General features: G+C 42.1%; 1 protein-coding gene across 4 annotated transcripts in view; it reads left to right on the top strand.

Moving 5' to 3' along the window:
• The window catches only part of samd12 (sterile alpha motif domain containing 12), a 161,268-nt gene that overhangs the window by 46,053 nt on the left and 102,218 nt on the right, over window positions 1–12,997 (top strand). For all 4 annotated transcript variants that reach the window (XM_065948338.1, XM_020648461.3, XM_065948336.1 and 1 more), the window contains exon 4: window positions 7,837–7,977. In XM_065948338.1, the coding sequence (XP_065804410.1) occupies window positions 7,837–7,977 (141 nt within the window). The remainder of the gene's footprint in view (window positions 1–7,836; window positions 7,978–12,997) is intronic.

Raw genomic sequence — 12,997 nt, 5'->3', positions numbered from 1 at the left:
GTCATTTCCAAAAAGTAAATTTGAACAGCTCGCTGCTGATGGGAGTTTGATGTTCTGGGGATAGTTTTTTGATGCACAGACAGAAGGAATGGTGGGTAATGATGCCATTGACAGGATGATTATATCAGTGGGTGATATAAACTTAATTACTGTCCTGCCAGTTGCGTGTTTTGAAAATATTGTCCTTGCCTCTCCATATGGAGGATTTGGAACTTAATCCTTCAACGATTATGTGGAAAAACAAGTAAATGTTCTTTCTTAATAAGATACTTTAATACTGCATTACAGTCCATGTCATTCTCTTTTCTCCAGACTGATTCCATGCCTTTGTAATCATATTAAGAAAGAAGAAAATTTACCTGATACTGAAGTGATTTCAGCTCACGTCTCCTGTTAGCCTGCTGGAAGAAAATGACTGATCCATCCAAAGATGCCGCGTTTCATCACAACTCTGACGCCGTGTGATTACCGTCTCGATTACAGTAATCCTCTCACACCATGCAGAGTGCGATCCCACTCGCCTTTCACCAGTGAGAGTTCAGCTGTGGCTCTGCAGCTAAGAAAAGCCAAGGCCAGACAGGGTTTACTCCCAACAGTGCGGAGACCCGGTTAGTCCTGGAGCAGTGTGAGTGCAGCCTGCGGGGGGAATGGGGAGGGGGGACAAGAAGTTCACCTAACAGTTTTCTCTGTTGTAAATTACCACAGACACAGACACCTTTTAAAAGTGTGTTATATCTTTTTACAAGAATACCTGTGAGAGCTCTAGCTATGTGTTTACTAAGCTTGTATAAAGGCAGACCTATTTAATGATCTCATGACTCATTGCTTAGCTCATTTTGGAGGGCAGGTGCCCAATGTACAGAGGCAACAGTCCTCGTCGGGTTCAAAAGCAGATCTTGACGACACCCCCCGCTCTCTCTCACCAAGTTTCCTGTCTCTCTAAAGCTCTTTCATGTAATGAAGGCCGAAGATCATGTCTAGAAATCATGGACAGAGAGAGAGTGAGGAATGACATGCGGAGAAGGAGCCACAGACCGGATTGGAACCCGGGGGTGGCTCGCCTGGAGGACCACAGCCTCTGCACATGGGGCGCACCTACCAACCCACTGTAGGCTATCGGCTTTTCGTTTTCATGTCACTAGTTCAGGCAGTGTTACGTAACGTGCAACCCGACAGAGATCAATTCACAGCTTGCATGACCGAGTTAACGCATGTGGCTTCGATCGCAACCGAAGTCATCAGGAGTTCAAAAGAACATCGAACGTGAACTCTTAGTCATCCCTGTCACCTGTGACATGAAGTCGACATCTTCAATTTTTTTTAAAATAATGACCTTACAAAGTCCATTTAACTCGGGAAAGTCAGTTAGCGCCATAATAAACTTGACAATGATTTCAGTCCTTATCACTGAATCCACAGTCGCTGTCCCAGGGAGCTGCCTTCAGGTTGTTAGCTCGCGGCTAACCAACAGCTGTGCCAGATAATGATCGGCAAACTGAAAGAGATCAGTCGTGGAGAAATCAGCATGAAGCTACCACCGCTGTGACAAGTGCAGGAGGAGTGAGGCGGCTTATTATCTCTTCCTGGATGTGTATTTGTGTGTCTTTCCGCTCCCTCCCTGGCTTGCTGGCTGGACTAGTTTAATTACTGAGACTGAACCCCGTCCTCTGCAGGATCATAACCGTCCTCCTCTGCTGCAGTCAGGAATAGCATTAGCATCGGATCACAGGTGCTTAGCGGCTGCTGTAGCCCTTTAGCTGGAGGGCTACAAGCAACTCTGTGACTGTGACAATCAGTTACAATTTACTTTAAGGACTTCAAGCTGCGCGGTATCACAGTGAAGACTCTGCCCAGTGTGGCTACAGTCTATAATTTACTGTTGTTAGCTAGTTGAATTCTAAAGCTGTTTGCCCCTTTTCACTCTTGAGGGGAAGTCTTACACATGAAGCCCAAAAAAAGTGTTCTCACTACCCAGCGCTCAACACTCACAGTGCACTTGTTATTCTGTGCTTGACAGAGAGTGTAGTGCAGGTTTGGAGTGGAAGTGGCCAAATGTAGCTCAGTGACATTCATCCCCAGAGGACATACATATGGGCGCACAGCTGCGCGGGAGATTTGAGAAAAATATGTGTGACTGGTGTGGGAGATTTACCTGAGGAGAAGTAGTCATAGAATACATTCTTGCAGCCGAGCGTCGGCTTTTGAGAGCTGCTGCCAAAACATGTCAGGGCCAAGAAAAAAAAGTGGGATTTTTGAAGCGAGAGGGAGAGGAAGGTTAATTTGCAGCCATTGTGCTCCTGTCCTTACCCCCCAATTAGCATAGCATTTTAGCTCCATGGGGAAATGAAGTGGCTTCCTGCAGGATAAGTGACATTTTATGTAGATGCATGTGCAAAATGGAACAGTTGGCGAATACTTTCCAGTTTGCACATGCTTTTAAATGTGACAGGTCTGTGTGAGATTTTTGTGTTTGTATGTATACAAATGCACAGTAAGATCCCATTAATCATTGACATGTCAGACTATAGTTGTAGAATAATCTGCTTCAACCCAACACTTCTGCTCACTCAACACTCATTAATCTAATATAAAGAGACAGTGTGTTGACGTGTGTACTCACATCAGCGTTGTGTGTTTACATGCATGCTAATATAAGGTTTGTGTATCATCTAGATCGTCATCAAGAAAATGCACAGCCACAACATTAATCCCCTTCTTAACATCGTGTGTAGGTCCCTCTTCCCCTCTAACTGCCGCCCAAACAGCTCGGAACCATGGAGGCCTGTAGTCTGCGAGAATCACAAAGTGCACATGTTGTATCTGGCATCGGAGATGTTGGGAGCAATAAGGTTGTGTCTCAATGGATGTTTTCGTTTGAATGTTTAGACTGGGATTTAGGGAAGTTTCGCTCCCAATGCACATCAGTGAGACTTGGACACCATTGACCCAGTTTTTTATTCCTATTTGTTTAAAAGCTGCAATGGGAACTTCCCACAAAACCTTGCTGTTAAAGTTAAAGGATTTAAGGAGGCTAAACTAAGCAGATGAAGTCAAACACCGCCTTTATTGGTCAAGATACAAGAAATTTGAGAGTTTCAGATACAGTAAAAGGAGTCTGGTGAGGCAATGAACAAAGGGGAAGGGATGGCATCAGATCACAGCTCTCCCACTGACTCACTACAGGAAAATAATATATATTTATAATAAAGGAAAAACCCACCCATCTACCTTCCTACCCTACTATTACCTAGAAACACTACAAACACTGGCAGCATACCAAAAGTCCAAGTTTGAAAACACAATCGAATTACCTGAATATGTTGCGAAATCATAAATATATAATAAGAATCTTAATAAGCTTACTGCACGTTCCCAGAAACCACTGCACCATTGAACAACTGAACTCATTTTTCACTTTTTGTGTAACCTCCTCTAGTATTGTCTTGCCAAAATAAATCCAATGGAAAAAGTAGAAGAAAGGGAGATATGGGGAGCAGATAATACCAGGGAGTCTGTAAGGTGTCAGAAGAGAGATTGAAGATTTAATCCATTCGATATTTGGTCGTATAAAAAGCTGCAGTGATAGAGACAGACAGAGTATAAAGTGGATGGACTAAAAGGGGTCAGTGTTGCCTTCAACGACAGTGACTGTAAACATGTTCAGAACTACATCTGCACTGACATTCCCCATGTGTCGCAGTGTGTTAAATACATGTTTGGGTCAAGAGGTAATCATTTTCTGCCATGTCTTTTCTTTGACATCTTTGTGTGTGCGTGTGTTTGTGTGTTGACCAACCAAATGATTCAAGGCAATTTTCCGTCATGCTGCTTGAATTTAGTAGAATTAACCCTGAAGCAGATCACTCGGAACAGCTTGCATCTTTGAAAAATGACATCTCATCCTCTGAAAACACCTGGTCCCCCTTTTTGCAATACCTCCAATGCTGATTCATCTTTGTTTCCCACAAATGGTTCATCATGCGTGTCTTATATCAGTTTGAAAAGTAGTACCCTAATGGCCCAGACGTCTATTTTTTGGGGCGGTTTCATTTAATTTATGACTATTTTATTGATTTCTTTTCTTCTTTCTTTTTGGTAACAAAGCTACAAGAAAACACGATGGGCAGTTTGTCCCATCAGCCCAGTCTATCTGCCTCTTTCCTGACCGTCTGGTCCAGCCTTGTCGTGTTTGGCCTGGATGTCAAATGTCTTTATCTCTCATATGGTAATAGGCATGCATTGTGTATTTTGCAATTTGTAAATCTGTAAACACCAACAAAAAAAAACCTGAAGCAAAAACAACAAGCCATCTTAATACTCAGTTTGGACCTCAGCAAGCATCCTTCCCTCCCTTACTTCATTTATTTCCTTCCCACCAATTTACTCCTCTGTCCTCGCCCTCCTCGTCCTCCTCGTCCTCCGCCGCCTCTTCTCGTGGCCGAGCTACACTGCTCAGCGTATTAATTGTGGTTTGAAAAAATCCCCAGCTGAGGCATGGTGGGATTGTTGAAGCCAATGGCTCAGAACTGCAGGGCAGGCGAGTAGAAACTTGGACTTTTTTTTCAGAAGCTGTTCCAGCCCGCTGATGCTGCCTGGTCTAGCGGAAGGAGGGGAGCGTTGGCAACCAACGCACGATCTGGCAGATTGTTTGCAGTCGTCGGCGTGCTCATATTTCCAGGCATCCGCAGTGCTGCCTACATTAATACATCTGAAGCTGTAAGAGCATATCTAGCATTGTGTATAAAAACTGCCATGGAGTGACTTCCTTTTTTAAATATTCTCAGTAAATATTTTAATGACACACTCTGAATCATATAACTGGAAGGTGTCATTAACTCTAACAAGAATTAGCCTACTTTTCGTTAAGTTAGGGTGACCATATTTTCAAACCTCCATATTGGGACACTTTAATTTTACTGGTAAAGGGCGATAAAGGTAAAGGTGCACTCCTGAGCAGCCCCTACTGACGTAGGTTGCAACAGTGCTACTTTCAGTCTGTACTTGTGTATTTGCTCATTTTAATGTCTTTAATGTTTTAATGTCTCTGTACGTCTTTGATTATGGGCATTTCCACCATGGGTGTCTGAAAATGGACACTTGCAGTGTGTGCAAAATGCGGCATATTCACTGCTGGGTACTTTTCGAAGGAAGCTGTAACTCTCCTGTTGAGCTCTTTGGAAAATGCTTATTTCCTTTTCAGTATGACAGCTAGCCTACCTGTCATTAAGCAGCAGGTTCTGTTAATATGATAAGCTTGGCTAGCAAAGCAACGGCTGTGATTGATTGACACATGTACAGACTAATCAGTATTGAACTTTGACTAGTTGGGCATTAGTGATGGTTTTTCTTTTTGGTTCAAACAGCAACAGCCTTCGTTAAGACATATATTGACATACAGACAAATCAGTGTCAGGTCTTTTGTTTTGGTTGGTTAAAACCAGGACAGGGACTGTTCAAAACCAGGATGTATTGGTGTTTCATAAATATTTGTTGGGACTCGCCATGATTACTTACAAGAAGTAATCATGGCTTTCAGATGACAGCAGTGACTCACATCGTGTTTACTACATCCATGATCTGATGGTCATGACGGGTGCAGTATGTTCCTCAGGGACCACATCCAGGACACCTTTTTTTTTTTTTTTTAGTTCTGTTGCAGGTCACTGTAGCTGCATCCCCTTAAATATTAGATGCGCCCTCAGTCATTTGTTGTGGAACCGGTCCTGCTGTCCCATGTCAACATGTGATGGTGTGACCGTCTGTATGTCTCCTGGTTAGACGGCTCTGTTGTATCTCTCGTATCTGCTGTTATTTAGAAGCAGAGAAAAAAGTGATCTCTTGTTGCCATGCCAATCTATCTTTGGTTACAGAAAGAGTTACCATGTGATGCTTGGTCAATATTTATAGTCTCATAACTGTGTGCTTTATGTGCAGGAGTTTCACTCTGCCAATTTAAATACATCTCCCTCTTCACCCTAAATTCCCGCCCCAACGCCCCGCCCTTGACTCATCAGTCCACTTTCTCTTTCCAGCTCACTAATCTTTGCCTTCCCATCCTCCACATTTAATATGCTCCTCTCACTTCCAAGCTTTTATGACTCCACTCAGCTCCCCAGTGTTTATGTAATGGGTACTTCCAGCAGCCATTTTGTGATGAAGCATCTTAACTGTGTTTGGCGTTTTTGGCCCTCATCTGGCCTTAACACTAAGTGAAGTGCTTCTTTTGTGAAGACAGGGAGAAAATTGGCTTAACCCCGTCGACTTGTATCACCAACACTTCTTCGGTTCTGAGTTTTCTTTCCAACTACTCCCCTCTATGATGGGGTGGCAAAGTGACAGCGGGGCTCTGGATGTCCTAATGATCAAAACAAGTCGTCTGAAATTAAGTTATAAAGTCAGCCTTTCTTACAGTTGTTATTTTTAAGAAGAGTTTGAAAGTGTCTTCAATAGAAATGTTTGGAGTCTGCTTTTTCTTCCAAAGTAGCATTCCAATACCTCGCTTTAAGTATAGGCAGATACCGAATACCTTAACCTGGTATAGCCGACATAACCCTTAGACAATTATTTACAGCTGTGTGATAGAAGATTGTTATAGGTGTTTTTAGGCAAATTATACAGGTAGCTCATGTGTCAGAGAAAATACAAATATAAAAAAAAAGGCAAGATCAGAAACAAAAAAATAATGACAAGTCATTTCATTTGAATCCTGAAATTGATAAGGCAAAGAAAACTTGATGTACTAGATGAATGGAAGAGAAATAGAATAAGACACTAGATGATGAAAAACTAACAGTACAAATACAGATATTAGAAAAAGGTCATACTGTGTGTGTAAGTCTAATGATGTGACAGTAAACTGAGTTGTATTGAATGAAAAGAGAGCAGAAAACATCGATACAGATCCAGAAACCGATATCAGGACAGGAGATTTCAATCTTGCAGTTAATTAGATTTGCCATCTTTAATGATGTAATAATAATAATAAGCAGGAATGTATGGGGATGCAAAGAGGATAATGAAAAGAGGGAGTTTAATGTAGCGTCTACATCATACTGATATCGGTATCGTAAAAAAAATTCCAGTTCAAATTCTCTTTCAATCTTGCTGCGAATCATAATAATTAACTTTAATGAACTGGCAATAAACAGAAATGTAGAGGACGAAGAGAGGCAAGATAAAACAAGGAAGTAGATTGTTATGGACTAACTACGATCGCCCTAATAGGACTGATCTTTCCCCCGGCTCTCAACCAATCAGAGACTGTCTCTTTCAACAGAGCAAAAAGGAGCAAAGAGAGACTCTCCGGGTTTCGACCTAATGCCTCGTAATTACCCTGAATTATCGTCCTATCTGCTTACAGCCCCTCATGTTACAAAAGCACTCATAACAAGCGTTAATAATTACACCATACTCTACTCTCGATGTACCAGAAGCCCAAATCCCCTCTCATAGAAACTGATTGGATGATTAAATTATGGATTTTATACAAGGATTTGCAATTAGGGGGAAGTGTATCTGTATCACAAGGGAGATAAAGTACCTCCTATTTATGGAGAAAAAAAACCATGTTGGAGATTAAATGTTAGTGAATGACTGAAAAGCATTTTTTTTAAACACCAGAATCAGACGTCACCTTGAAAAGCTCTTTCTCGTTATGAACGCCCAGTGAATGATTTGCGCGGCGGCCATATTTGTTTGTGTGGGTTTTCCTCCTCGGACATAAATGCTTAATCCGAAAGGCTTTTAGAGTGTCTCCAGCTGTGCATATTAAATCCCAGTGACTTCTTGCTTCTTATAGCCCTTGACTTTTAACCCTTTCTTTTTTTGTTCGTTTAGGGCGGGCTCTGATGAGATTGACAGACAGAAAGCTGGAGCGAATGGGAATCATGCAGGAATCCCAGAGGCAGCACATCCTGCAGCAGGTCCTGCAGCTCCGCGTCCGAGAAGAAGTCAGGACCCTTCAACTTCTCACACAAGGTAGACTTTTTTCCCCGCGCAGTTTCTCCGCTTCAAAATTCATTCACCCTCAAACATTAACATTTCACATGAAATAAAACATAATGACCGGACTGTACACATTTTTACTACAAGGCTCTTTATCTCATAAGGCATAGTGTTTGCTCGAACAAGCTTTAATACGCTGCAGATTTTTCCAACACATGCTGTATCTGTATCTCTCCCGGTGAAAGATAATTCACAAGGAAGCCAGCATCTCACATTCTGTTCAATATTCAAATCGTTTACTGTGCAGCGTTTATGTCCCTGCCATCTGTAGCCATGGCAATCACTGCATGTTTTAAAGCTTGCAGGAAGTGATGAATCAAAAATGGTTATGTAACAAAAACAGCTATGCACATTTTATTTTCTCTCTCTGGTTTGTTTTTTTTGGTTAAAAGTAATCATAGGCAGGTTGTAAGACTTGTTGGACACACATGGATGGAAATAGCTGAAAACTCGTGTAAAATCAGTTCACTCTGAAGAAATCGACACAATCATAGCATCCCAGTGATTTGGGAACATGTAAGCCAAAGAGTCACACTGAACCAGTGTTAATGTTGGCAGCTATTTTAGATTTGGTCTTGGGCCCCGTGTTCACCTTTTACTTTTTTTTTCCAGGTAGAAAAGCGCTCGGGAGTGCTAGCTTGAAGCATTTGTGCGCTGAGAAGAAAAACGCTGCCTGTCCATCCTGTCTCTATGACAACCGTCTGTTGACAACAGCCTCTTTATACCCGACACTGCGACGTTGATTTTAACTGTATGTTGTCTGTATGACATTTTTACCCTTTATACATTTTAGTTTAAAACTACAACTCAGAACATCTTAGTCCAGTGTTGGAAGTAAGTTGGATTTTGGGGTGGCCAATAAGATTTCAAGGGGTGGGCCATGCCACCCCTGGCCTACCCTCTGGATGCACCACTGTCAATTTATCTGTATGTTATTTAAAGGATTTGTCACAATGGAGACCACCATTGTCTTTTCTACATCTAAAATAACATATACTGAGTGTGCCTACCCTGACCACCCTGAAGTGTCTCTCCTGATATATACACATAATACACACTCTTCACTTTGGGCGGTAAATCGCACTGTGGATGTTTTATGACGACATCCAGATGTCTTTGTCTTCTTTCCTTCTCACCCTGTGGCTCTCGGCTTCCTCGTCTCTTCCTCAACAGTTCTTATAGCCGTCTTCCTCCTCCTCCTCCTCTTCCTCCTCCTTCTCCTCCTCCTCAACTACCAGCAGCGCTCCGCATCAGCACCACCACCTCCATCAGCTACCGTCTGTTCACTGACTCTCAAACAGGGCTTTTGCCGCAGGGTCCGAAAAACAAATTCTAGGGATTTTTGTCACTCTTGAAATTCTTGGAAAACATTTGGAGGGTAATAAAGCATCCTCCATCCCCTGCTGATGTTTCAGTCCCCTAGGAAGTGGAAAATAGTTAAAGAAAGAGTCTCCTCTCCTCTCCTCTCCTTTTCCTTCTTCTCTCCTCTCCTCTCCTCTCCTCTCCTCTCCTCTCCTCTCCCTCTCCTCTCCCTCTCCTCTCCTCTCCTCTCCTCTCCTCTCCTCTCCTCTCCTCTCCCTCTCCTCTCCTCTCCTCTCCTCTCCTCTCCTCTCCTCTCCTCTCCTCTCCTCTCCTCTCCCTCTCCTCTCCTCTCCTCTCCTCTCCTCTCCTCTCCTCTCCTCTCCTCAGTCATGCTGCCATGGCTGTTCATAGAAACTTTTTGGGCCGCGGGGTGAAGAACAGACAAATAAAACACAATATAGTTTTAAGGTAGAAAAAAGTTACAAATACCAATTAAGGAAATGTGTGACATTGGAAAAACTTCAGATGATACTTGCAACCTGTTAAACAAAATCCCTGAAGTTTCTTTGAACTTGAGTCCCACCTCTGACCTTGCAGAGAGCCAATCAGGCCCATTCCATCCCAGGCCATCTTTTTGACACACTCCTGTTATTTATTCGATATCGCTTTATCTGCTGTATCATTGAAAAACAAATGTATGAGATGAATTTCAGAAAGTGGTTGAAAAAGGGAAGAGGGGGAGCCAGCAGTATTTCAAGTCTCCTGAGGTAAACGCTTCTGGAGATGCTTTTGGCAAGGGAGGGAAAGAATTGGAAGAAGGAGAGATGGAGGAGTATTTCTAGGCCCAGGGCGCAATTCCTTGAATGATTGCTAGAGGGAAATAGAGCAGTAACCAGTAAGAAAGGGAGCCAGAAAGAGAGATGGATAGAAAGAGAGAGAGAAAGTGGGAAGTTGGCAGAAAGGTGATTATGAGATAATAAAGGGAGATAGAGGAGGAGGAGGAGGAGGAATGGCAAGAAGAGTGGAGAGAGGTAGACAGTAGGTGGCTCGAAGAGAAGAGGAGAGAGAGAGTGAGAAAAGGAAACCCTCTTTCCTGTGAGATCAGCCTGACTACAAATCTCTGAGAAATATCTGTACACAAATGACGTGTGTTAATGTTTATATATACTGCAGATCAAACCAAACAAAGGATTTGAAAAGAGGCCGTACATCAGATAATATGAAGGACAATGAAGCAAAGAAAAGTTTATAGCTAATAGCTATCTTTACAAATGCGCCCCTGAACATCTCTAGAAAACTTCAGACAGCCTGAACCTGGAATCTTCTGAAGTTGTGTGTTCACATATGACACTTAAGTTTTCCCTGTCGGACGGTAGGGAGTGGTGGGGTGGTCTCAGCAGGAAGGAACGATACAATTTTAGATTATTTAACACTCAAAGGTCACATATCATGCAAAATACACTTAATCATGTTTTTATAACACTCATATGTGTCCTTAGTTTGTCTGAAAATCCCCCAATTATTAGAAAAGTCCATCCTTTCCGTGTTTTACCTGCTCCACTTTTCAGAAAATGTGTGCTCAAACAGGCTGTTTGGAGATCATGACATCACAAAGGGCAGTAACCCCTTCCCCAGATGGGGGACACCAGATGAGGTGTTGTATGAAACAGAGCAGTAGTCATAACACATTAAGAAATCATAATCTAGTTTTACAAAATGTTTCTTCATGGTCGCCCAGATACGGCGCTTTTCCTTTAAAAAAAAAAAATGTAGTTGTTCTTATAAATGCCAAGCTTTTCTGGACAGAAAAAGAGGACAACAAATGAGCGCCATCGAGACAAAAGGACAAACACGATGGGAGATGAGAGAGAGATATTCCCTATCTAAAATGAGAGAGAGGGTGCAGAGGAGGGCGCTGGAGCAAGCAAGGTAGATAATAGAGAAAAGGGCAAGGGAGAGCAGGAGAGAGAGAGAGAGCGAGGTGTTGTAATTACTGCAGTGTACCTAGACAGAATTAGCTCGACGGACAGTGATTAACCTTTAAGGCTTGCTGGGCCATGGGAGGGAAATAATTAGATTTCCCCTCTCCCTGTCTCTCTCTCTCTCTATTTGCCGTGGGGACGGCGAGAGAGGAGGCTCATCACTTACTGCTTACAGTCAACAGAGACAGACCGATGCTCTCCAAACAGAGAGTGATGCTCAAACAACAGCTGCCTCGTATAGTGTGGAGTGAACGGCCTGAGAGTGGCACTTTGGAGTCAGAGCAGGGTGGAAAACAAACGGAACCAGTTTAACCATTCTCCTCACTACTTCCCACTTACTTCGTCCAGACATGAAATGATACAAAATACTGTTGCTGTGTGGAGAGTAGAAACTCTTACACCTTATCCACATGTGGCCTGAAGTGTTGATCATGTTCAGTCTGTCTTCAAATGTAAATCCCAGCATGGTAAATGTAAGAGGGGAGCAGTTTTGAGACCAGTTCACCAACTGTCTTCTTTCTGACCTTTGGGGCACTCAGAGGACCAGTCCCCTGGCAACATTTAAGTAAAGTAAAAGTAAAGGTTACACCACTTATTCCATATGACATCTATATGTTATATGGTAATGAAAGGAGCAATCAACAGACTTATTCAGTTGGAAACTTCTCCTTTATTATCTTCATTTTTTAGGTTAATTGGTTTGTTTATGATACGTTAAATCAAAGGTGTTTAATTGGTATAAAAAGTCTAAGACGCCCTGGTTATTTTTCATGACATATGAAATGTGTGAAACAAACTGTTGGTATTTCATTACACAGACATATTGTGTTAAAGCTCAGGTAGGTTTGCTTACGTATAACGAATAACAGGTGAAACTGGTTTTCCACCAAAAATGAAAAAAACATCATTTAAAATATTTGACTCTGTTACTGTATGTGCTGAAATAATTACATGATTTATTTTCTCAACTTTCCAATTTCCTAGGAAAGGGGGAATATAAAAGCCTTGTGTTCTTGGTTGACCAATTTCCCTTTTCTATGAGAAAATTAAATTGCCTACATTTCAAGCTAACTTGTTCTCCTATTGCTGTAATCCTCAAAGAGTCCTCAAAATTCAAGGTATCATGTGGAAAATTTTCAGAACAGTTTTCATTATTTTGTGTAGGGGTGTTGCTAGGTGACACATTTTCTTGACAGTTAAACAGAAATTTTATTCGGGCTAAAAAAAAATTAGTCTGAAGGTTAGAACACTCTTAGACAAAAGTTCAAAATTGAACACAACTAATATTGTGTTTGGGTAAATAATGTAATTTGGTGTTCTGAATGTGGCTAGCATTAGAAGTGCTAGCACCTCCAGCCTGTCCTCTCTGCAGGTTAACAAACACATGACGTGCTAAATGTGGTCACTGTTGCTTTAGCCCTCTGTCAGTTAAACCTGACACAGCTTAAATTAGATTTGATCTCCGTTTTTTATCGATAAAATAGTGCTAAACTGTGCTGCTCTTTTGGAGATGCTATCCATTCACTGGGCTTGTTTACATCCAGGCAGTAGAGCAAAGCAAGCAGGCCCACTAACTGGAATTACAGCCAGTGTATTGCTACAGCTAGTGGCGGCTGGCTGCATTACAATTTAATCAAAACATTTGACCGGCACTGAGGGCCAGCATATATAAATATTAGAAAACATGAATAAACTTGTTTAACCGACTA

This window comes from Labrus bergylta, chromosome 19 (genome assembly GCF_963930695.1).
Source record: "Labrus bergylta chromosome 19, fLabBer1.1, whole genome shotgun sequence".
In the NCBI taxonomy this organism is placed as follows: Eukaryota; Metazoa; Chordata; class Actinopteri; order Labriformes; family Labridae; genus Labrus; species Labrus bergylta.
This window is presented reverse-complemented; position numbering and strand designations above follow the sequence as displayed.